The sequence below is a fragment of the Parasteatoda tepidariorum genome, chromosome 1, assembly GCF_043381705.1.
Source record: "Parasteatoda tepidariorum isolate YZ-2023 chromosome 1, CAS_Ptep_4.0, whole genome shotgun sequence".
Classification (NCBI taxonomy): Eukaryota; Metazoa; Arthropoda; class Arachnida; order Araneae; family Theridiidae; genus Parasteatoda; species Parasteatoda tepidariorum.
The window spans coordinates 2,567,129-2,592,230 of record NC_092204.1 but is presented as its reverse complement, the minus strand read 5'-3'; the positions used below and the strand labels follow the sequence as shown (position 1 = coordinate 2,592,230).

Genomic DNA, 25,102 nt, shown 5'->3' with positions numbered 1-25,102 from the left:
TCACACACGTCACAATGTGACGTGTGTGACATTTTAAAATTTAATTTTAAAGTGTAAAATATGTAACAAAATAAAAAGTCCTGATAGATTTAGCCATCTTGATGCACACTAATTTATAAACTAAGTTTTTTAGTTAATACTCACACACATTAATGTTTTATATTAACTTTTTAAAGTGAATGTGACGTGTGTGACTATCAAAAAGTGTTTTTCTTTTCCCACTGGTAAACATATTTAAAAAACTTTTTTTAATTAAATAGACCATGTGTTTTACCTTTGAAACATTCCATAACATTATTTTTTAACTCCAGTTTTAATCATTTTAATATATTTATCATCTTAAAGTAAAAAAATTGGTGACTGTTCAAATCATATTAGAAATCGTGAAACAAATAGTGTAATAAAATAGTAAATTTTAGTGTATTAATAAATTTTTTTGATCCAAATCATTAGCAAATTTGAAAAATTCAACTTTTTTTACATTAGAATGAGCCATTATTTTTATCAATTTGTTAGTTTGAAATTTTACCCCCTTGGTATAGCAAATCATGGAATGGGCCTATTGAAATAGACAGGGTATCCGCGCTCCTGGAAAGTCATGATCAAAATTGATCAAAATTTGTCTTGAAATGTCATGATTTTAACAATTTTTTAAAAAAAATTGATGGAAAGTCATGAACTTAGGTCACTGAAAAATTATTTTTTGAAATGGAATTCTCCCTCCCCCATTTCATGGAGTTTTGAATATCTGAATTTGTAACAAAATCCCCCAAGCACAGTCATATTTTATTAATATATAAAATGTTTTATCGCGTTTTTTAAAAATTATGATATTCTTTCAAAAAATGAAAGAAAAATATAATTTTTAGAATGAATTATCTTTTAAACTTCTGTGATTACAAGATTTTTAATATTATTGTTTTTTTATTGTATCAATTTCAAATTCTATCTGAAGCAAGCCTGTCATTGGCGAAATTTTTTATTCCAAAAATGAGAATAGAAAAGTCGGGAGTATTTCTTTCTTTTTCGATAAGCAAGAAAAGTATCTTTAGAATATAATTCTGCAGGAAAATTTTTTTTTTTTGCTTTAGTATTTTTTTCAGCTATCTTATTGCTTCAACTCTTTCTTTACTTTGTTTTTTAAGTTTAAAATCTATAAATATGAAGATGCAGAGTTTTGGTTATACCTATCATATCAATTAATGTTATTACAATGCTTTTTAAATTTATTGTTGTGTTTTTTTCTCGAAGAAAATAGTAACTTTGTTACGTCATGAAAAATTCTTGGAATTAGTCATGGAAAGTCATAAATTTTTAAAATCTAAAATGTTGCAGATACCTTGAATAAAATTTTTGCCCAATTTATTGCTTGCTTGAATATTTTAATAGGAATAACTGATACATATTATAATACTATTTGTATGACTAACCACGCCTTACCTATATTCTAAAGCTTTTTTTTTTGTTCTAAAATTTTCAGTTTATTTTTTTTTCAGACCTCTGTTTTTAAATTACTTCAAAAATCATTTAATCATCAATAATAAATTGCTTCTCTATTATTATTCAAAATTATGAGCTAATATAATGAAAATCATTTCAAATTCAAGATCTTTTAATGTCGATTGTAAATGGAAAATGATGGCCAGGTGGCTGAGCGGTTAGCGTGCCTGAATGGGAAGCCAATGGCTGCGAGCTCGTATCGCACTCTGGGCATGGATGTTTCTCTCTATGTGTTGTGTGAATGTGACTCACCCTATGAACGGGTATTTGTGGTGTGGATAATGTTGCTCGCCTCCGTGACTTAGGTTCACAGGTGCCCACTGGGTAACGTTAAATGAGTAACACTTCCGGCATCTTCCAAGGCGAAGAACGAAAATCCTTAAAATTCCCTGTATGTAAAATGTTTAGTATATTATGCAACAGTAACCATGAAATTTGTATTTCGTTAAATCTGCTGGATTTTTCCCTATGTATGTTGGCAGCTATGTATTTAAATAAATAGTATCTATTTTATAAACACAAAAAGATTCTAATTAATTTCCTGTTTATAATTTTTTATTACACAAATTGAAAACTTTTTGATCATAATTATAAAATTTGTTTATCCAAAGATAATTCTGTGCAAATAATAAATTTTAGTATATATATATACAGTGGTGGACAAAAGTGTGGACATTTTTTGAAAGTTTCATGTTTCTCAACTTTGCTTGTAGAATATATTAATTTTCACTTTAATACAAATGTTTATATATCAAGTTGAAGGTAATTTAATGTAGAATTTAATAATAAATACAGTATTACAATATCTTGATTACAAAAAAAGTCATGCAACTAATAGTAAGATCTATCTTAGATTTGCATTTTTTTAAAGTGATACTTACAAAGTCAATACTTAGTAGGATAACCCTTATTTTTTAAGACAGCTTCACAGCGTCTTTTCATCGAGTGAACGAGTGTTTGGAGTTCATCTTTCGTAATTACATGGTACCAAGAATCAATTATAGCTTCAATAAGTTGTCTTTTATTGGATGGACGTTTTTTTTTTTCGTACAAGAATTTTCAAACTTCGCCACAAATTTTCAATTGGATTGAGATCAGGGCTGTTTCCTGGCCATGGTAATATATCTATGCCTTTATTTTGAAACCATGCTTTGCATACTTTTGCTGTGCGGCATGGAGCTGAATCCTGCTGAAAAATAAATGGTGCATTGTTGGGGAAGAGGTCCGTAATGGATGGTATCAATTTTGGTTTCTGGGCAGTTTGAATGTATTTTTTGGCACTCAGGCCCAAATCATGACATTTGCCAGATTACTTGCTTTCATTGATTTTATGACCATTTAATATGTTCTTTTGCCCACTTAACTCGTTTTTCGCGTTGCTTATGATTTAAATATGGTTTTTTCCTTGGAGTTCTAGCTTGTAGTCCAAATCCTGATAATCTTCTTCTTATTGTTCTTGAACTTACTGCAATACTTACTGCATTGATTTCACATCTAATGGCATCTGATGAAATTTTTCTTCTTCTCTTTTTTTTCGTCCTGATTGGCTTTATTTTCCACTGATTTCGTTTTTTCATAACTTCACATCTAATGGCATCTGATGAAATTTTTCTTGTGCATTTTTTTCGGCCTGATTTGGCTTTATTTTCTACTGATTTCGTTTTTTCATAACGAAAACAGAACTTTCGTACACCAGAACAAGTCACTGAACCACCAACTTGTCTTGCAATTTCAGCATAAGAGAGGCCATTTTCTCTCAATATGACAATTCGGCTTCTTTTTATAGATGTCCAATTAGTTCTTCTTGTTCATGACATTGTTTAAAATTAGTTTAATTTAAAGAAAAAGGACTTTAAATATTAAAAAACAGCAATACTCTATTTAATTGTACTAGTATGCATCATTCCGCAAAATATTTCCACAACAATAACTATTTTATCATCCAAATAACCTTAACTATAGTTACAGACATTTGATTGTTTCTAAGAACAGTGTTTGTGATTGGCTAGTACGCTTTTATTACAAAACACATCCTTATTCAAAACGATTTGTGTTTGTTCTACTAAAATGAGCATAATTTTTTTTGTCATCCAGATATTTTAATTCTGTTTTGTTATTAAATTCTAAATTGAATTACCTTAAATTTGATACATAAACATATGTATTTAAGTGAAAATTAATATCTTCTACAAGCACACAAAGTTGCAAAGCATGAAACTTTCAAAAAATGTCCACACTTTTGGCCACCACTTTATATATATATATATAACCTAGATATGCATTAGGTAAATATATATGCATACATACATTTTTAGTTACATTCATACGTTGTATGGTAACTCAAATCATAATCATTAGAAAAGGAAATAAANATATATATATATATATTATTTTATCAAATAATAGTCGAAAAAAGTTGTATATTTGTTAAAGTTGTATAAAAATTATGTGTTATATGAAATACAAAATTTGAGCAAGTAGTTCCTGAGAAGTCGAACTTTAAATATTTGACTTTTTTGAAATTCAACTTCTCAGGAACTATTCTACCGATTTCGTTCAAATTTTGTATTTTGCAATGCAAAATTATTTTCTTTAAAATGAAGTAAAAATTGTATACCTTAAAATTAAGCATATTTTGCCTATTCTTAAAGTTATTTTTTTACATGGAATAATCTGTGGATAAACAAATGTTATAATTGTGTGCAAAAATATTCAATTCGCTTAATATTTCTCAAGATATAGCGAAATACGCAAGAAGTAAAGTTAACATTAATTGGTTCTAACTCTGGGGCACCCTCCTGAGCAAACTATTGGGATCCCAGATTGCAGCTGCCCCCTATATTTTGGGAGTAGATACAGAAGAGCTGATTAATAAATAAACATGGTCCATAGCATTTTTGAAAAGTGCTTAAAGGTGCTTATTTCCAAATTTTGTTATTTAAAAGCCCTTAAAGGTGCTTTTTTTATTGGGAGTTTTTGAAAAGTGCTTAATTTTCCCTTTTCAAAAATGAGATTTTTTTGTTTACCATGTCTATTTTATCCACATATTATGCAAAAGCGTGCTTTTAACATTGTTGTAATCAATGTTTTCACAACTCATCCAACCACAATCTATTTCGTCGTACCATCGGTCCATACCTTATGAAAGCACCTATAATTTATGCAATACTCGCAGTCTGTATGTGCCATTTATACTGAGCTGGGTTCAGTGAGATTATTGCACTTTCATGTACAACTCTGCTGTATTTTTTAATATATTCTCAATTTCAGATTTCATTTTCCACCTTCTGATTTCGAACTGAGAAATCTCTCGTTCATTTTATAATGGCTAATATAATAAAAAAAAAAGTTCTTTGTCAGAAACTAGTTATTTTATCATGATAATATAAAGTCTTTAAAAATTATTTTGCATTTTGGTAATGTATGTAGTTTTTTTTTAAAAAAAATTTCTATGCTTAAAAAGTGCTAATTTTTAGTTGAATAATGCACCCTGTTAAATAATAAGTGAGGTATATTTTATTTTCAAATTATGCAAATTTTATTTTCCACTACTTTTAATTGACAGCTGACGTCTGGAGAATACATCCAAATGAGTGGAAGAGCCGGGAGAAGAGGCCTCGATGAAAGAGGTATCGTCATATTAATGGTGGATGAGAAAATGAGTCCATCTGCTGGAAAGGACATCGTTAAGGTTAGATGATCGTTGATGTTCTCGCATGTATTTCCACCACACAAATTGTATCAGATTAATAACATTTATTATTTATTTTTTTCAGGGTTTGCCAGATCCAATCAATTCAGCATTCCACCTGACCTACAACATGGTGTTGAATCTGTTGCGGGTGGACGAAATAAATCCAGAATACATGTTGGAACGTTCATTCTTTCAATTTCAGAACTACTCCGCTATCCCACAACTTTATGACAGTGAGTTATCACTTAACTTCTTGCAATTTAGAGTCACTGAACTGATTCTATTCCTACTATTACTTCACTCTCTTATTATATCTTGTTCAAATTTTCAGTCATTAATAAAATACTTTTTTATGTCATTAATAAAATAGATATGATATTAATACAGTTTTTTTTCAAATATTAATTCATTCATTAAATAGGGATGAGCGAAAAACGAAATGGAATTTTCTGAATGGTTAAGGTTTAATCATCGTTTTAAATTTTACTATAGGCGATTCAGTTTTCCGCATATTTTAAAAAGTAACATCAGTTATAATTTCTAACATTTATATCTATTTGAACATATATATCTACCATGGTCCACGTCTCCAAATTTATACAGTAGGGAACCGATTATCCGGAACGATCGGGACCATCGCCATTCCGGATAACCGATTTTTCCGGTTTTCTGAATCGATACAAAAAGCCGTTTTTTTATTCTTAAACCCAACTAAAAAAGACAAAAATAGTTGGAAATAATCTTTAAAAGAAGAAAAAACGATGAAGTAATACGCTAATGATTATTTCCAAAATGGTGGTAAGGTAAACATTTTTCAAAAAAAAAAAAGAAAGAAAAAATCCTAAAATCTTATGAGGAAAATATTTTTTTTTAAATGGCGGGAAAATTAATCGAATTTCGTTCCGGTTTTTTGGTTTTCTGGTTTTCTGATTTCCGGATAACGGGTTCTGTACTGTACTTTTATAGTTGTGTGATACCACGCCTTTTTTTTTTTTCCTTTTCCTACTATTAGTTCACGCTCTCCCTATATCTTGTACAGATTTTTAGTCGTTAATAAAATACTTTTTATCAATCCACTCAAGTTCAAATACATTTTTTTAGTACTGTAGTGGATGACGTTTGAAGTTAATGCAGTTTTTTCAAATACTAATCCATTTATTAAATATAATTAATTAATTTTAGTTTTATATGAGAGAAAAAATTGTAATTGTTTAATGAAACGTAACTAAAATAAAATTTTCCTTTGTAGACCTGAGCAGGAATTTGCAGGAATATTTGTTTATTAATTAAAGTTTTTTTTTAAAATTCCTTTTAGGAATACGGAAACTTGAAGAGAATCATGATAACATATTAATAAAGAAAGAAGAGGAAGTAGACACTTACTATAAAATTCAAAAACAGCTGTCTGCACTTTCTGCTGAGTACCACAGTTACATCATTCAACCTGAATATTGTGTTCCGTTCTTCCAACCTGGGAGGCTTGTTAGAGTAAGTTTTATGCCTTTTGTTTATCCATGTACAATTATAACCCATGTGCAATTATTTTTAATTTTGATAAATTTTATTTTTTTGTTTTTCAGGTTCAAAACGGTGAGCAAGATTTCGGATGGGGCATGATCATTAACTATCAGAAGAAATCTTCGGTATGATTTGTATTTTTTAAAGTTTTATTTGAGTGTTTTTATTTGGGAAGCAAAGAAGTTTGGGTTTTTTATTATCTGCAGAATTTTTCGAAATATTTTTTTCTACCGAACTTTTATCCCACTTTCTGCAGAATTTTAGTCAAGAAATGCCATTCTCACAAATTGGAGGTAATAAACGCTCATGAAAATGTTTTTTCAGAATAAAAAAATTCCACAATGATTGACTTTAGCTAGAATTTCAGATTGTATATAAAAAGTAATTATAAAAATTTGATATTATAAAAAGTAATTTCCAAATAGCAAACATTTAAAAAATGATTTACTATATAATACTTTTTAGATTAGAAGAATGTTGCCAATATTAAAATATGTATTATTTTATTTTGAGATTTAAGAAAAAAATTCCTACATAAATAAAAAATATATATATATTGTTCTATACATGAAGGCTTTCTTAGGGGTGTAAGCATGTTTTAGGAAATTTTAAATCCATCCTTCTTTGTCAACAAAAATAAGCAAATCACAAACTCTTCCATGCTTTAGTTATGAAATCCTTTGTTTTTTGCTTTCTCTTTTACTGTAGTAATCTAACTTTAGGATAAAAGTCCAAGTTAACCATCAACAAACGAAATGTATGTTTCAATTCATTTTATAAGAATCATTTGTTTTTCCTCCTGGGGTTAAAACATCTTTACCTCTGAAAAATCGTAGATAAAATTTTTTCTAACGTTTTTACTTAACTTGTATTTGAGATTTAAAATTTTTTCGATTATAATATTTATTTTTCAAAACTGCTTTAATAATTTTTTTCTTCCATTTTCAAAATTTTTTTTTGATAATAATGTCTTACTTTAGATTTGGTCATACCCCTTTCAGAAAAAACTGAGTAAATTAGATGCTTACATAATATTTGAATGGTTTTCATTTATTATATTCTTATACGAGCTATTTTAGTGTTTGGATGTATGCACTGTAAATATCTCCTTTTTATTACATCCAAATTGATTCTTTATTTTCAAAGGAATTTTAATTTTATCCCAGTCCGCAACCTGTTTAAGTTTACAATCTCTTTTTTTTAAAAATTATTTTTCAAGGTTGCCATTCCACAGGGAGAACAAGGAAAATCTGAAAAATACAGGGAATTTAAAAATTGCCTTAAATAGCAGGGAAAATGCAGGGAATTTTGCTTCTCATTTTTGTCTTTTAAAAAATATTAGCTTCTCAAAGTACAAATAGGATGATATTTAAGCATATATGGCAACGTTACTTTTAAAAAGTAACGAGTAAAAGTACAAGTATTTTTAAAAAAAGTAACGAGTAAAAAGTAAAAAGTTCTTATTTTAAAAAGTAACGAGTAAAAAGTACAAGTAAAAGTACAAGTACTAAACAAAAAAAGTAACGATTTAAAAGTACATTTCTAGGAAATCGAAAATTCAAAGTAACCTAAAATTTTATTGAATAATATTCTTATGTTCTTTAATGTTTTTGCAAAATTGTTGTTATTTATTTAATTATTTTTAATTTTGAAAGTTATGGATATTAATTTATTTTTAAATTCGGAAGAATATTATAATATATTTTTACAATATAATCGTATAATATAATTTTAAAATCAAATATAATCTTAATATTAAACTTTTTATGGATTTGCACGAAAAAGAAATTTTATCTATTGATTTTAATTTTTAAAATCTTATTTTTATTTATTTAAATTACCATTGATTTAAAATTGTTTTACTCTTTAGAAACGTGTTTTTAAAGCACAAACATAAACAAAGCAAACACGGAGTTTCAGATAGCTTTGTGATCGTTGAGCTAGTAAAAAATAATTGAATATGCAGTATACGTTGAAACAGAAGGTATTTAAACACGAAGTCAGCTATGAATGCATATATATTGCGCATTAATTTTATAAATTTAAAAAAACATAAGTATTTTTTCTTAATTTAATTTTTTTTTATTTTTTATTTTTTTTTTCTTTAGAAAGCTTATCGAGTTTTAGAAAAAAGTAACGATTTCATTCGATATTTCCGTTACAAATACTTGTACTTTTTCCCTAAAAAAGTAACGAAAGTACAAGTAAAAGTACTAAATTTAAAAAGTAACGAAGTACAAGTAAAAGTACGTACTTTTTACTTGTACCGGCGGTACAAGTAACGAAAGTAAAAGTACTGCCATATATGTATTTAAGCTATATTAAACCAGTTCTCTAACATTATTTGTTTTAAGTATGTTCAGCTGTTCCTTTTGCTCTAAGTTTTTACGGCAATTATAACTTGTATAGTTAGCCCAACACAGCTCATAAATAATTTATACACTGTATATTAAGAGGAAAAACATAGTGATTGTGCTCTTAATATACTGTATAATACGCACAGGGAAAATACGGGAATTTTTTTCCTCCCAGATTTGAGTAGCAACCATGTTACTAGGCATACCTTTAACATATTATTGTAAAGCAACTTTTTTATTATCTAATAAATTAAAAAAATAATAATTAGATTAAGTGACATTTGTTATAACTTTATTTCTTAATGAATCCTCATAGGTCTTAAATATATTAGTTTATATTTGTGACCAGAATCTTATTTTTGAAATTGGAAATTTGCATGTTATTTTCTTATTTGCTTAGGACATGCTTCCATTATTTTGAAAATTTCTATCTTAAGGCTGTTTTTCAAAGACTCTGTCGTAATGTGAAATTATGCTTTTTTGCGAATAATATGCTTTTTTAAAATATTTGTGGATTTTCAAATGTTTCTCGTGACTGATAGGTCAAATATAACATATCTAGCGGCTGTAAGCTTATTATTCACGCTTATTTTGAAAAGGGTGCAAAGTATCAATATGGAGAAAAGCCACAGTTTTGTGAAAAAGAAAGCGTTTATGGTTTAATATATAAAAACTTACTCCAATGCAGCATTATTTGGGCCCATAAAAATTTACAAAAACTGGAGAATAAGGCAGTGATTTTGAAAATTTTCATTTAGGTGGAAAAATGTCGCCATGTTAGCAATTTTTTAAAAAAGTTTAATAACTTTCAAAATATTTAAGTTATTTGTTTGTTCTAAAACCCAGATATTCTTTGCAGCAAAATTATACATATAGTTTAAAATCATCAAATTGCTTCAAGTGTAAGACACTTAAAGTATGGCTTTTTTATTTTCCTTAGTCACAGAACTTCAAAAAACAGTGATTTGTCAACTTGCACCTCTAATTCCAGATTTTGATTTTTCGAATTTTAGTACTTATTCTATTTGTCTGTATGATGTAAAAGAAGGTACTTAATGTACAATTTTAGAATTCTATATGAAATTCTTCTAAAAATATAAAACTACATAAAGTTTTTTGAACTTTTTTTTTTATTTGGAAGTATACAGAGATTGTGCTCCGAAAAAAGGCTGGATTTTTCGCCAACTGCGATCCAGAACTCCTAGGTCCAAAAGTTTCAGGAAATCATCGATCATATTTGTGTATAAAAATTCTTGTATATTTTATTTATAAATATTAGAACTAGAATTTATACTTGGTATCTCTTTCATTTGTAAATATTTTTTCTTTTAGATTAAATATGAATAGAGATAAAAGTATAATTTATTTAGAATTTCATGTTGTGAAAATATCAATGTTTTAAATTTATAAAGACATTAATTTTTTTTAATGCGTCATTAATGATTTAACTCCAGAAATTTTCAGGATTTTTTAGTTGGTCACAATCACTTCTGAGTATGTGAGTAGATAAAACTTCTGGGAAGAAAAAATATTTATTTTTTAAAATTTTTTTGTAATAGCTCTCCTACAATAATAACTGTTAGTTTCAGCTCTTTTTAAGTAAGTAAATAATAAAATTGAAATATGTCTTGAAATTGTTTATGAACTATAAACAAGTTATAGCTAAATTTTGGTAATTAGATTGTTAAATAATTAAATATTGGTTTAACATGTCTTAACCATGGTATTTATCAGCAAATTTATTTGTATTTTTAACATTCTTTGAAATACTAAACCAGTAAATAACTCTTTTCAGGAAAACAAACAAGATTCTCTGGTTATTTATGTTGTTGATGTGTTGCTTCAAGTTTCTAAAGACAGTGTGGATTCTAAAGTTACATCCTCCATTAAACCTGTGGAGAAAGGAGAAAAAGGAGTAATGCAGGTGATTATTTCCTTACAGTATCTAATATGGAAAATATAATAGCTCTTCCGTATTTTGTAGTAGCTTTCCGCATGCTTTTTGTATTCTTAAATTAAAATTTTACAAGAGTTGAAAGTATTCCATACATTTACGCATCTTCTTATGAAAACCTTCTTCCGAATACGAGTTGAAAAGGGATACTTTTAATACTGATAAATTATGTTTTTGCATAACAATAAGTTGTTATATCCAGGGTGCGTAGTTGAATGTAACTTTGTATAAAAAAAAAATGACATAGTTAAAAAGTTTCTTTTAGATTAGGGATGCGCAACCTGCAGACTGTCGATGTGTGGCCCACGGGAGCTTCTGAACACAAAAATAAATATTTTAATGTGATTTTTGTTTAAATATAATAAATTTTCTAAAATATTTAATTCAAATTTATATTGCTCTATTAAATGCATATATTTTTTGCACTTTCATTCTGTTGTTTCTTTTTGCTTAAGCTTCTTTTTGGTGTGTATACATATATATAAGGGCTCGAAAAACCACCCATCCGCCCGTCCTCGGCGGTCAAAAATTCCCTGCGGACAACAAATATCTCGAATCCGACGTCCGCGCGGTCGGCCATTTTCCCATTAATATTCGTGATACATTTTCAACTTTTGTTATCTTACAAGAGTCTAGCGCCTCACTTCTAAAATGACCCTCTAATCTAGAAATACAGCAACATACTGCGCTTGGTGGAATTGATGTTTTCTCTGTCTGGGAGTACTGCAGTGGTTGAAAGAGGCTTTTCAGCAATGAGCTTACAAAAATACACATTATGTACTGGTCTTAAACAAGAAGCGTTAAACGCAATTATGAACATCCACCTAAATGGAAAACCCCTTTCAGATTTCTGTGCAGAAACCTCTGTAAATCATTGGCTTGATTGTGGAACTGGCAAACGTCATATTTGTTTAATTTAAGAAACGAAGTACCCTCGGATAAATTGACATTCCAGATAACTTGACCTTTGTCATTTAAATTATTTCATAAAAGAAATAAATTATTTCATAAAGGAAATACTAGGTTTTATTATTAGCAACCTAGTATTTGTAATCCTAGTAACTACTAATTCATTGTGCAATTTATATAAATGTTTGTAATAAATAAGAGAAAATTATATTTTTATTTATTTAGAAGCTACGGGTTAGTTTCAAAGGAGGACGGGCACATTGTTGGACAAGCCGTCCTCAGGGACGGGTAAAATTTCTGACTTTCTTCGAGCTCTGATATATATATATATATATATATATATTTGATAAATTAATTATAGTGAAAAATAAAAACAGTTTAAAAAAAAAAGTATCAGTTTTTTTTAGCTTTGAATAAATTCAAATGATTATAAGTATTTAATTTTCTGCAAACATGTTATTAAGTTTACCGATGAAAATATTTAGTGCTTAGAACATTAATGTTTATACAAAAATTATCATATTTGCCGCTAACATGACTAAATATGCGTGTAATCTCCCTGCTGTGAGAGTAGTCCTTCAGTTAAAAAGGTTGTACATCCCTACTTTAGATAATGAGTTTTTAAAACAAGTTACTGTCGCAAGCATTTTAAAGCGGTAAATGGCTGATTTTACAATCTGTGAAATATTTCTCATCTCTATTTAAATACTCAACATATAGTGATCAGCTTTTGAAGTTTTAGAATCTTATAGGGTTAATGACAGTTTTTGCCAAAATGGATCCAGCATAAATAAAACCAGCTGGTTTTTGTGTGTGTGTGTGTGTGGGCCCACTTAAAAAGTCCCAGGTTTTTTTGAAAATTTACTGTACTTAATCAATAAATTTTACACCAAAAGTTAAATAATTGTAAATTATTGTCATTTAAATGAAAACTTTTAAATAATTCAAGATAAATTCATTTGATAATTTAGCTTTATAATTATATGTAATTAAAATATATGCTGATATATATTTAATGATTATATAATTGATATCTTAATCAAAGCATATTTAATTTGCCTTAGGCAACAAAAACACATGATATTTTTAGCTCAGAAAATGCTGTATCATGCTTAGCTATGGTCAAAGGTTGCCAACTGGGCACTTCTAACCATTGCACCATTACCATTTGATTCATATCCATTTAACTACTACCATTTGATTCACATTATTAATCATTTCAGAACCCCTGCAATATCATCAATGCTATTACATGACATTTCAATTACTTATCTATGCTAAATATGTCAATTTAATTTGATGTTTGAGAAAATATACTTCATGTATCAATTTTTGTTTCAATATCAAACTTCGTGTATCAATATTCTGGAGCTGAAGCAAGGCACACATATAAACTCTTTCTTTTATTATCGATTATTTAAGCCTGGGCAAAGGATTTATACACCCCAAGACCAATTGGTGACTGGCCCCATCTTCAAAATATAAAAAGTTTAATTTTTACATTCATAAGCTTTATCAAACAGTCTTTCCAAAACAATGATTTATCTTATTAATTTACTATTTTTTTTGGAGTTTATTATACCTAAACTAAGTATGAAATTCTGAGAGTAAAAAAGCAATTTAAAATCTGAGTGTTATCCAGTTTATATTTTTATTAATATGAAAAATGCTTTCAGTATAATTGTAGAATATTTTTAGCACACACTTACATATATTCCATCTGTAATTAAAAAGCATATTCTCCTGGTTTTACATAGATAACTGATGTAGTAATTGAATCACAGCTGCTTACTCTTTCCAAGGATAAATTTTTCAAATGGTAGTGAAATGGTATTTGATTTGTAATTGTAGGCAGTTTCTTATTTATTACACCTAAAACATAATATTGCGTGACTAATTAGTATTTCTATGTATTCTTAAATCAATTATAAGTTGTTAAATGCGTGAGGAGAAATAAATGTCTGTCATAGACTATTACTATCTATTACTGTCCTAAACTGTGTTAGTGTCCAAAATCTTGGAAAATCAGTAAAAGGTAAAAATTCTATATATCTATTATTGATATTATAAATATTTGACACTTTTTATAAAATTTAATTTAACTTATTAAAGGAAAATAATATAATATGATAATAAAAGATTAATAACTTTTGAAGCTGCACAATTCATTGAATAACAAAAGTGAATACCTTTAAATATGTATAAATATGCTTTTAATACTGATAAATAATGTCTTTACTTAAGAATAAATAATGCAACATTTAAAATAAAAATTTACTTTTTTAATGAAACAAAAATTTTGTTTCTTGTCCAAAAATTAACTTTTTAATTTTCACCCTATTTTTTTAAAAAATTATGTCAAAATATGAATAAAAGAGTTTCAGACAGGACAGTTTAGACTCTGGTTTAATCCAGTCTGTCCTAAACCTTGTTAACTCTGGTCTGTCAGCATTATGTGAAGTCGAATTGAAAGCAATTGACCACAACATACATATTTATTTGTTTGCCGTTATGAGAGCAGACATATAAAAATTAAAAGTAAGGGAAAGTACTTCCTCTATGATTATTCCACATTGGACAGAACATTTTCTGATAAGAGAAAAAATTTTGAAAGAAAGAGCACCCACATAAGGAGTTTACTATAGTCTCTCCTATGATAACGAAAGAATGTTGGATGAAAATATAAACAGAGATCTGAACATTTGTGATAGTCAAAATCATATTAAACTAAATTTATAAATCGAAGAATTAAAAAATAAAATCTTACAAAAGAAATAGTTGGTAACTATATTGTATTAAATATTATTGCACCAATTTTATTTTCCTAATTTTTAACTGGTTATCTTTATTAGGTTGTTCCTGTAAAATTAGATCTAATACAACAGTTCAGCTCTGTGCGTGCCTACACCCCTCAAGATCTTAGACCCCTTGATAATCGGATGCAAGTTTTAAAAACAATTCAAGTAAGTTAACACCATTTGAAATTTTCTTTATATTAAGGATTTAAGATAAAGAAATCTTTTTTTCTTTTCCTACTATTAGTTCACAATCTCCCTATATCTTATTCAAATTCTTAATCATTAATAAAATACTTTTTATTCATCCACTTAAGTTCAAATACATTTTTTTAAAACTTGTAGCGGATGACACTTGATATTAATACAGATTTTTCAAATATTAATTCATTCATTAAATTTAATTAATTATAGTTTTTTATAGGAGAAAAAATTGTAATTGTTTAATAAAAAGTAACTAAAATAACCTTTTTTTTCTTTGTTGACCTAAGTAGGAATTGACTTTTTAAATATTACTTTTATTTGTTAGACAATTCAAGAAAGATTTCCTGATGGTTTGCCACTTCTTGATCCCGTGAAGGACATGAAAATAAAAGACCAAGGCTTTAAAGATGTGTTGAAAGTAAATATCTCTACTATTTTCTTTCAGAAATCTTTTTGTTTTCTCTCTTCAATTTCTTATACAGGGTGCTTAATAAAAAGTGCTTAAAGGTGCTTATTTTTGATTTTCGTTTTTTAAAGAGCCTGTAAAGGTGCTTTTTTCCGTAGATGTTTTTAAAAGTGCTTAATTTTCCCTTTTCCGAAATGCAATATTTTTCTTTACCATGTTGATTTTAGCCACAAATTATTCAAAAAGACACTGTCCTATTCAACGTTTTCACAATCGATTCAACCCCAATCTATTTTGGTGAACCGCCGGTCTGTAGTGTATGAAAGCACCATCTGTTTTACAAGTATGATGAAATACTTGCAGGTCCACACTTGCGTATACTGAGCTGGATTCAGTGGTAAGGATTTTTGATTCTCATGTGCAACCATGCTGCATTTTGCAAGAGATTCTCAATTTCAGACTTCATTTTCTGCCCTCTGTAATAAAATTGAAAAATCTCTTGAGTTTTTGCTGATTACGGGGACCAACTAAAAATTGTCAATTTTTTTTTTCTTTATTAGTGATAGCATATTTCATTTCTCTTGTTAATTTCAACGTTTGTGCCTCGCCATTGTCTTCGTCACTGTCAATAAAACTGGATAAAACCATCAATTGTCAAAAACTTGCCAACCCTGTCAAATTATGATATTTTTCAAAGTGTTTAAAAATATTTTTTGAGTGCTTGAAAAATGCTTAAAAGGTGCTTATTATTTGTTGAAAAATTTGACTATGCTTCCTGTTATATCCTAAATTCATCTTTATTCCTCAATTTCAGAAAATTGAAGCCTTCAATTTACGACTGAATCAGCATTCGCTCCATAATAACCCAGATGTTCATGACTACATTAGCCAGTACAAGAGAAAGGCAGAAGTAAGTGCAGTTTTGATTCCTAATTGTTACTTAAAACTATAATGGTTACTCACGGCACTCACAAAACAGAGATAAGTCTGTGAATTTCATCGCTGGAAAAAATCTGAAAAATGCCTGGAATTTAATTAAAATATCCGAATTTGAGTTTGAAATATAGTTCGTTCACCAGGAATTGGCACTTAACTCCACGTCCTCGGACGCGGAGTTCGTTTCACCGCTGGAGTAAGAAGAGAAACATCTCTGCGCTTGAAATTAAGACAACCCTTAATGCGTGCCGATCACAAACAGTAAATTCTTTTTCAGTCACTTACTTTGCTTTATCATCTGCTATTATACCTTTCGTTTCTCTAGCTAATTAAGTATATTTTAAATTTAGAAACTGCTGTTTTCTCAGCAAAACGTCTCGTAAAGGACAAACTACTCACTCAAAAGAGAAGTATCATCAAATTTATGAAATATTTAGTGTTAAAATAATGCAGATAAACATTGCAAAATAAGTATTTTTGGCATACGATCGCCAAATAGCAACCTTGTTCAGGATTGCTCACAGCCTTCTCCAAAAATAGCGAAATAGTGTCGTCACATACCACTTGATGAAGGCGGAGCTAAGTGCCAACTCCTGGGGAACGAGCTATACCCAAAAGTCCGATATTAAGGATGGACAATCGGTGGTGTAATATTTGTTAAAAAAAATATTATTTTTGACTCTAATGGTATAAATTAGTATTTTGTAACACTTCGTATTGGAATAAGGTATAACTGATAAATTAACAAGAAATTTGTGCTATTGGTTACAAAAATTCAGCGCAATCTTTTTCTGAATATTTATCACCGTCCTGTCATTTTAAAATTCAATGTACCGTATATTCCGGCGCATAACGCGCCCCGACGTATAATGCGCACCCGTAATTTCTAATAACTTTTTTTAAATTTTAAGATATACTCTTCGTGTAATGCGAACGAAAATTTGGATTGTACATGTGCAATATCTCGTCTAGTATCAATAGAAAACCAGAAAGCCTTTTAGTGTGGGATATGTTTAGGTCCCACCTTACAGATAATACAAAAAAATTGTTGAAAGACTGTAACACCGACATGGCAGTTATTCCGGGCGGATTGACACCATTAGTTCAGCCATTGGACGTCTGCTTAAACAAACTATTTAAAGCCAATTTAAAAAAACAATGGAACACTTGGATGTTGGAGGGCGAGAAAACCTTTACGAAAGGAGGACATATTATGCGTCATGCAAGTTTGGAAACAGTGTGCGAATGGATATTAAAAGTAAGGGATGAAATTAAACCTGAGATGATTAGAAAATCATTCAAAAAATGCAGCATTTCAAATAATATGGATGGATCAGAAGAAGACTGTTTATTTATGGGTGAGGGTAACACAGATGATGAAGACGAAACAGATTGTGATGACGCGCCTGAAGAAATAACGGAAGACGAATATAATGAACTATTTATGTAATAACGAAAATCAATAAAGTATATAGGTAAAGGTTTGTTATTTCTTTAAAATAAAAGTATTTTTCAATATTTAAATTTTTTTAATCTACTATAATTTTTTATATTCGGCGTATACCGCGCACCCGTAAATTCCAATGTTATTTTTTGTATTAAAAGTGCGCGTTATACGCCGGAATATACGGTATATTTGATATGTGATAAGAAAAAAAATTACTTTTGAGTTTAATTTGTAATTTTTCCGGATTATTTATATTGCATATTTTCATGTCTGGTAACAATTTGATTTTAATTCCTGAATTTTGACACATTCTTCAAATTTTCCTATCTGAAATATAAAAAATTACAATGTATATTTGATATGTGATAAAAAAATATCGCTTTTGAGTTTAAATTGTAATTTTTCCAGATTATTTACTTATTTTGGGGGAAGATTCCTGTATTTTGACACATTCGTCAAATTTATCTATCTGAAATAAAAAAAAATGTCTGCAGTTTTTTTTACATATTTATAACATTATGATCTATGTTTGAAATTTTTAAAGCAAAATAAAGGTATTTGAAGGTACAATGATAACTTAATAAATTGCATCATAATTTAATATATATCTTTTTTACAAAAATGAAAAGAAATAAGGAAAAAAGCGCATTAATGAATCCTATTTTCAATTGCAAAAACTGAATAAAAGCAAAATGTTTTTTTTTTCAATCCTCATTTCTCCTTCTGCTATCAATGCCTTAATCCACTTTTGTTACTGTAGCAACAGAGATAGGCTCCTTTTAAAATAAATATGTGGTTAAAAGACTTCTTGTAAAAGAATTTTGATACAGATTAAAAGTGAATTAGTTAAAAAAATTTCTTTAAGAAAAATTGGAGTGTATCAAATAGTTATTATAGAGAGTAATAATTATAATTATTAGAAACTAATTCTTCTTTAAATTACGATTCTCTAATAATAATTTCGTTTTTGCTGAAATCGTAAATATAACTTCAGAAAAGAAAAGGCTAAATTTTTTGTTACTTATTTATTTTAATTTGAATTCTGTATTGCTAATTTTCTAAGCAACTATGCTACTTTATCAAGAAACATCTTTTATTTATTATATTTATTGAATGTTTTTTACTTGATATTCTAAGTCTCTTAGAAATCTAAGCCAATAGGTAGATAACACACTTTCTTGACTAATATTCGGTAAGATCTTTATTTTAAAAGTTTTGTATATTGGAGAGTGCTTTTAAGTTATTAACATTCTGTTCTTTCAAGCATTTTTCAAACTCATTTTCGGACCTGTATTGGTAATTATTAGTAACAAATCAATTATCTTGCTAAAATTTATGCAGGGGAAAAAAATTTGCATTACTAGACTATCCGCAAGCCCAGTGACAGAATTGCAGCGAAATTGTCGCAGAACGCTAGAGTTTTTGCTGAAAAGAAAGATTTTTCATTTGGGATGGGGAAAATTTTGATTTTCCTTCCTGCATAATTTTTTGAAAACTTTTTTTTCCCTGCAGAATTAAGACTTGCGCTTCATTGAGGAAAGAAATAATCATGCTATTCTCATTTGAGATTTTAAAAAAATTGGTAATGACTGGCTTCAACTAGAATTTTAAATTTGTAATATAAAATTTAAAAAAATCAGAAATTCTGAACGTTTAAAAGAGGATTTTCTTTCTTTAATTTCTTTTTCCTTTAAAGAACACCATATTTCACATTAGCTTTTTTGAGTAGCTCTTTTTTAGAGTCCTATTTGCGTGATTCAGGATCTTTATTTTGGGAGCTACTACACGGATTTTATGATTTTTAATTTATGTACGAATTTTAATTTATTATCCTTTAATTTATTTATGAATTTTGATTTGCACAATGATTTACAAAATGCGAGAATATCGCCTAGAATAATTTGAATTAAAAAATATTACTTTTACAATTAAGAATTTTTATTCTATACTTTCTTCTGTAAACACGATGTTTCTGTTACATTAAATTAGTAATTGTTATAATTAAAAATGCGTTAAAGCGAAATATTAGTTCTAGGGAAGTTTGTCACAGAAAGCTCAAGAAAATTCTGCTATTGGGTGGGCAAGATAATTTGACTCATTCAATGAAGCTTAACCCACCACAAAATTTGTAAACTACAAATCCTTTATTGTCTCCTCCCTTTAACATGGTGGAGGCTAGGGATCAGGCGATGTGAAGACAAACCTTAGGGAGAGATAAGGATTGATAGATTTATGAAGAATTAGAGTCTTTCAATTTGTTCTTGTTGGGTATTCATTAAGGAGGGAAACAGTTTTCACTGTCGCTGCAGTATTCTATGATCAGATCATTGTTATGCATACTTGAATTTGTTGAATTCCGCACCTGGCTCACGCCTTCCACAGTGCTGATGTAAAATATTCTCAGTGGTAGGAGAATCATGGGTTAGAGTCCCCTTGCCGTGAGGCTGACCCTGGAAAGTTTTCGGGGTTTTCCTCTCCATGTAATGTAAATGCAGTTTAGTTCCAGCAAAATGTCCTCCACAAAGGCAATTTTCTCCCAATATTTGATCCAGGAGTTCCTTTGTTTTCTGAATCTGGTATAAAATTACAAGGTTACAGAGTTGAACATTAGTAGCAGGGTTGGCAAGTTTTTGACACATGATGGTTTTTACCGGTTTATACCATGGTTTTTACCGTCATGTCGAAAACTCACAAACCCATAGTTCTGAGAAAACTGTATTTTAATTTGAGTTTAACTGCTTATGATTTAAAATTAATTCATTTTTGGGCAATAAAATTAGAAAAAAAGTTGCTAAAAGATATTTAAGAACAGATTTTTGCATTTTCCCAACATGATTATATCAAATCATACTATTTGAAGTAAAATATTAGGACACTAAACAAAATTTTCAACATTTCCAAGCATCATTTTGTTTTGCATATTACATTACTGAAGAATGTCAAGTCATTCCTGACTTTCTAATATTTAAGAAATGCCAAATTTTAAATTCTTCTTTTTAGTTCTTGAATTTATTAATAGTTCCAAGTGTTTTTGTTTGTTTGCTTATTTCTAACAATTAAGAAGTGCAAAATTTTTAATCCTTTGCAAATCAAGCTATAATGATAAAAGTTAAGTATCACTATTTTCAATAAGTATATTACAATATTTCTGTATGAATGTATATCCTTCTATAAGAATACATGTATATAGTTGCAAAATCAATAGCAATTGTTTACAACATTCATTTATAAAGGCAATTAAGTGAAAATAATATATTGTCCGCTATATGCCACAAATTATAGAAAACAGTAGGTTTTTGACAGTTTTTACCGGTAAAAACACGGTTTTTACCACTGTCAAGTCAAAAACCAGTTTTTGACGGCAAAATCCCAACCCTGATTAGTAGTCATAAACACTAAATTGGGTCAGCTGTTCAACTACAGTTAGCAATTAAATGGTTTAAGTAATTATAAATGATGGTTTAAAGAAATTTTCTTTAGATTTTGATATATATACATGTTTTTTACTTTGCTAAAATTAAGTGCTTACTTTATTTCCGATTTTGAATTTCTCTTGTTGACTTGCAGAATTATGTATCAAAACTTTACGCGTAGCTTAAAAAATGTCTGTAGTAAATTCTCTGTTATTTTATTTCTCCAATGTTATCAGATGTATAAAGGTTTTTCTAATATTTGTTTAGATTCATAGTGAATTAAAAGAAGCAAAAGCAGAGCTGAAGAAAGCTCAATCACTCTTGCAAATGGATGAACTAAAATGTCGAAAGAGAGTATTAAGGAGGATGGGTTATTGTACAGCATCTGATGTCATTGAACTTAAAGGACGTGTTGCATGTGAAATTAGCAGGTATCAAATTCATTTTTAATTCAATTAGTTTTTTAAATTCCTACTATTAGTTCACATATCTTGCTCAAATTATCAATCCTTAATAAAATACTTTTTAATTCAAGTTCAAATACATTTTTTTTAAACATGACACTCGATGTTAATACTGTTTTTTTTTTTTTAAAAATATTAATTCATTAAATTTAATTAATTAATTTTAATTTTATATGGGTGAAATTTTTTTATTATTTAATAAAAAGTAACTAAAATTAAAATGTTTTTTGTTGACCTAAGTAGGAATTAACTTTAAATTTTTCTTTTATATTGCTTGTTTTTATACACTTTATACCAGGGTTTGGCATCAACTACAGTAATTGATTAGAGAGAATTACTGCTATATAATCTCTTACTTGTAGTAACTATTACAGGCAATTGTGATTACAAGTAATAATTATTTTAGATTGCATCAGAGTAGGGTGAAAATGTAATCGATTACATTTTTCAATTACAGTTATCAGTTACTTGTAATTTTCGTTGCAACTGTAATCATGATTAAAATACTCAATTACAGTAATAAATTGTAATCGAGATTACTGACGTTGATAATTTTTATTACATAACCAGTTGCTGTAATCAATTACTTGTAATCGTGATTAGAAGTGATCAAAATATACGATTGAATGCAATCTTGATTATATGCAATTATTACAATTAATCTAAATATACGATTACAAGACTATTGCATAACAATATTTCATGGTATTTCTTATTTCTTAATTGTATTGCTTTGCTTTGAAAATACATTTTAAAGTCAAAATATTCTGATTTTTCAGTGTTCTAGTGCCTTTTCACTCTTTATACTGATTTTCTTTCAACACAAAGCCGGTCTAAGAATTAGAAGCAGGTGCAAATATCGCATAATTCCTTGTATCTCAAGACCATTGGTTCACTTATTTCCGTGAATGAAAACCTTATATCCGACAAAATTTTTTAACTTTTGCTGAATTTCGTTAACGAGATGCTTACCTAGATTTTTCGTCCGTTTGATTTGGAGGATTTTTATCATTTTAAATATTTTGATCTGTTTTGGAATCTGCTAATATCTTATTTGTATTCGCACAATTTTAATACCAATCATCGAGTTTCATATTAGCTAGATTTAAAAGTTACATTGTGTGATGCATATTAATGCAATTTAAAAGTCTCACATATTGTTTCCTGTCCCCGCAATTTAGAATTTTACGCATACTTAAAAACCTATATTTCAGTCCGTTTTCACGCAGTTGTAATATCAAACGTTGATTTTCGTATTTATACGTGATTTAAAAACTACCCATTATGATTTGTATTCATGCGATTTAAAAATTAAATTTCGCAATTTATATTTTCACTTATTTTAAAACTCTGTATCGCAATTCATATTCACGTGATTTTAGAATCCAATATCATAATTCCTGGTAAGAAGTAAGTTTTTTCATGAAATGGTTGCTATAAAGGTATGATATTTTTTTATTAGTAAGTAATTTAATTAAAAATGTTAGTTCAAAAAACTATGTTAAATATGAAATGGTTTATAAATTTTTTATGCATAAAACTTTCAGGAGTTTTCACTCTGTGTTGGCTAATCATGCTTTGTGTTCCTATTTTTGTTTTTAACAAGTTGACGGCTTTGAGTACGTGTTCCGTCGAATCTGGTAAATTAAAATATCATCTGCACAAATTAATTAGCATATTTGAAATCTCCCCCTCAAACCATTAAGATTGAATCTTAGAATGCGAAGATCCAATCATTCGATTAAAGGGTGGTTCCTTTTTTTATCGTCCTGCAATGGACTGATCGTTAAGTGATTTGATCCCAGTAGAACACCGAAGTCAGTAAGCGGATGGGTGACGTGACCACTTCAATCAGTCTGTGTAGGGACAGAGGGTGCACGGTATCGGTCCTCGTTAAACTGTTCTACTGAAAATGCTCGACTTCACTCGCAGGTCGTCGGGCTACCAAAGCAGGGGAGCCCTCCCCTCTGCAGAAGATCAAACAGGGTGCGTAGCATTTTTAAAAAGTGCTTAAAGGTGCTCTTTTCATTGGGTGTTTTTAAAAAGTGCTTAATTTTTTCTTTTTCAAAATGAGATTCTTCCTTTACCATGTTGATTTTTGTTACGAATTGTGCAAAAGGGCACTGTTCACACGGTTCTATTCAACGTTTTCTCAGTTAATTCAACCCCAATCTGTTTAGTCGTATTGTCAGTCGCGTATGAAAACGCCACTCGTTTTACATGATTCAAAATTTCATTATTTTTGACAATTGTTAAAAACAATGCCGAAAGTTTTTATCTGACGTGACTATTAAAACAATATAAAACCTGAATTGTCAAACACTTTCCAACCCTGCCTAATTATGATATTTTTTTAAAGTGCTTAAAAATATTTTTTGAGTGCATTGAAAAGTGCTTAAAGGGTGCTTATTTTTGTTAAATTTTGTTTTTCAGTGCTGATGAGCTGATATTGACTGAAATGATTTTCAATGGTGTGTTTAATAACCTGGACGTCCATCAGACCACTTCCTTACTCAGTTGTTTTGTCTTTCAAGAAAAATCAAATGAAATGCCAAAACTCACAGAAGAATTGTCTGGACCTCTACGACTCATGCAGGTCGGTCAACTCTCTCAAACCTATAATTGCACTTGAGATTTCTCCGGCTTTCTTCCAGGCTACTTGAAGAACCTGGTGGAATTGGAAGATACTAAATTTTTCTTTTGGAATTTTTTTTTTCATCCTTAATCATTGGACAGGGTGCTTAACATCTTTAAAAAGTGCTTAAAGGTTCTTATGTTTGATTTACATTTTTAAAACCCTTAAAGGTGCTTTTTGTTTAAATTTGAGGATTGTAAAAAGTGCTTATTTTTCTATCTTTTATAAAAGAGACTTTTACTTTGCTGTGTCGATTGTCGTTTTAAATTGCAAAAAATTCATGATTTTCACAATTTTCTCTGCAATACATATCAGAAACTAGTTATTTTATCATGATTATGTAAAATTTCTGAAAATGTTTCGAATTTTTATTGATTTTAAATTTATAAATCACGAACTTTAATAGATAGAAAAATATAATTTTTATTACTGCACAGGTCCTAATTATGATTTTTTTAGGGGGGGGGGAGTGATTGAAAATATTTTTTGATTGCTTTGAAAGTAATTAAAAGGTGCTTATTTTTTGTTGAAAAATCTGGTTGCTCACCCTGCAGAAAGAAACTGGTTTTAAAAAAAACCAAAATAGGAGAAACTTGATGGAATGGATAAAGTTAAAATTAACCAATAGTATTAGATAATTACATTTAAATAAATGGAATTAATTTGAAAAGTACATCAAAACTGAAATTAAAGTTTTTCACATTTATTTATTTTAAAAATCACATTATTTTCACATTATATATTACTATGGTTATTTCTTTTTTGTACAGAATTTTAAAACCTCTATTTTGATAATTTATTTTTTATTGAGATTTATTGTTATTCTTATTTTTCTAAATAAATAAATAAGCTTATGTTTCTGGATAAATT

General features: G+C 28.6%; 1 protein-coding gene across 1 annotated transcript in view; it reads left to right on the top strand.

Annotated features, from left to right (window-relative positions):
• LOC107449781 (exosome RNA helicase Mtr4) overlaps positions 1-25,102 on the top strand; it is a 67,656-nt gene that overhangs the window by 33,210 nt on the left and 9,344 nt on the right. Inside the window, exons 13-22 of the mRNA XM_043050996.2 lie at positions 5,066-5,191; positions 5,277-5,427; positions 6,510-6,682; positions 6,775-6,837; positions 10,865-10,993; positions 14,785-14,895; positions 15,257-15,349; positions 16,152-16,247; positions 21,401-21,564; positions 24,031-24,193. Coding sequence (XP_042906930.1) covers positions 5,066-5,191; positions 5,277-5,427; positions 6,510-6,682; positions 6,775-6,837; positions 10,865-10,993; positions 14,785-14,895; positions 15,257-15,349; positions 16,152-16,247; positions 21,401-21,564; positions 24,031-24,193 — 1,269 coding nt within the window. The remainder of the gene's footprint in view (positions 1-5,065; positions 5,192-5,276; positions 5,428-6,509; positions 6,683-6,774; positions 6,838-10,864; positions 10,994-14,784; positions 14,896-15,256; positions 15,350-16,151; positions 16,248-21,400; positions 21,565-24,030; positions 24,194-25,102) is intronic.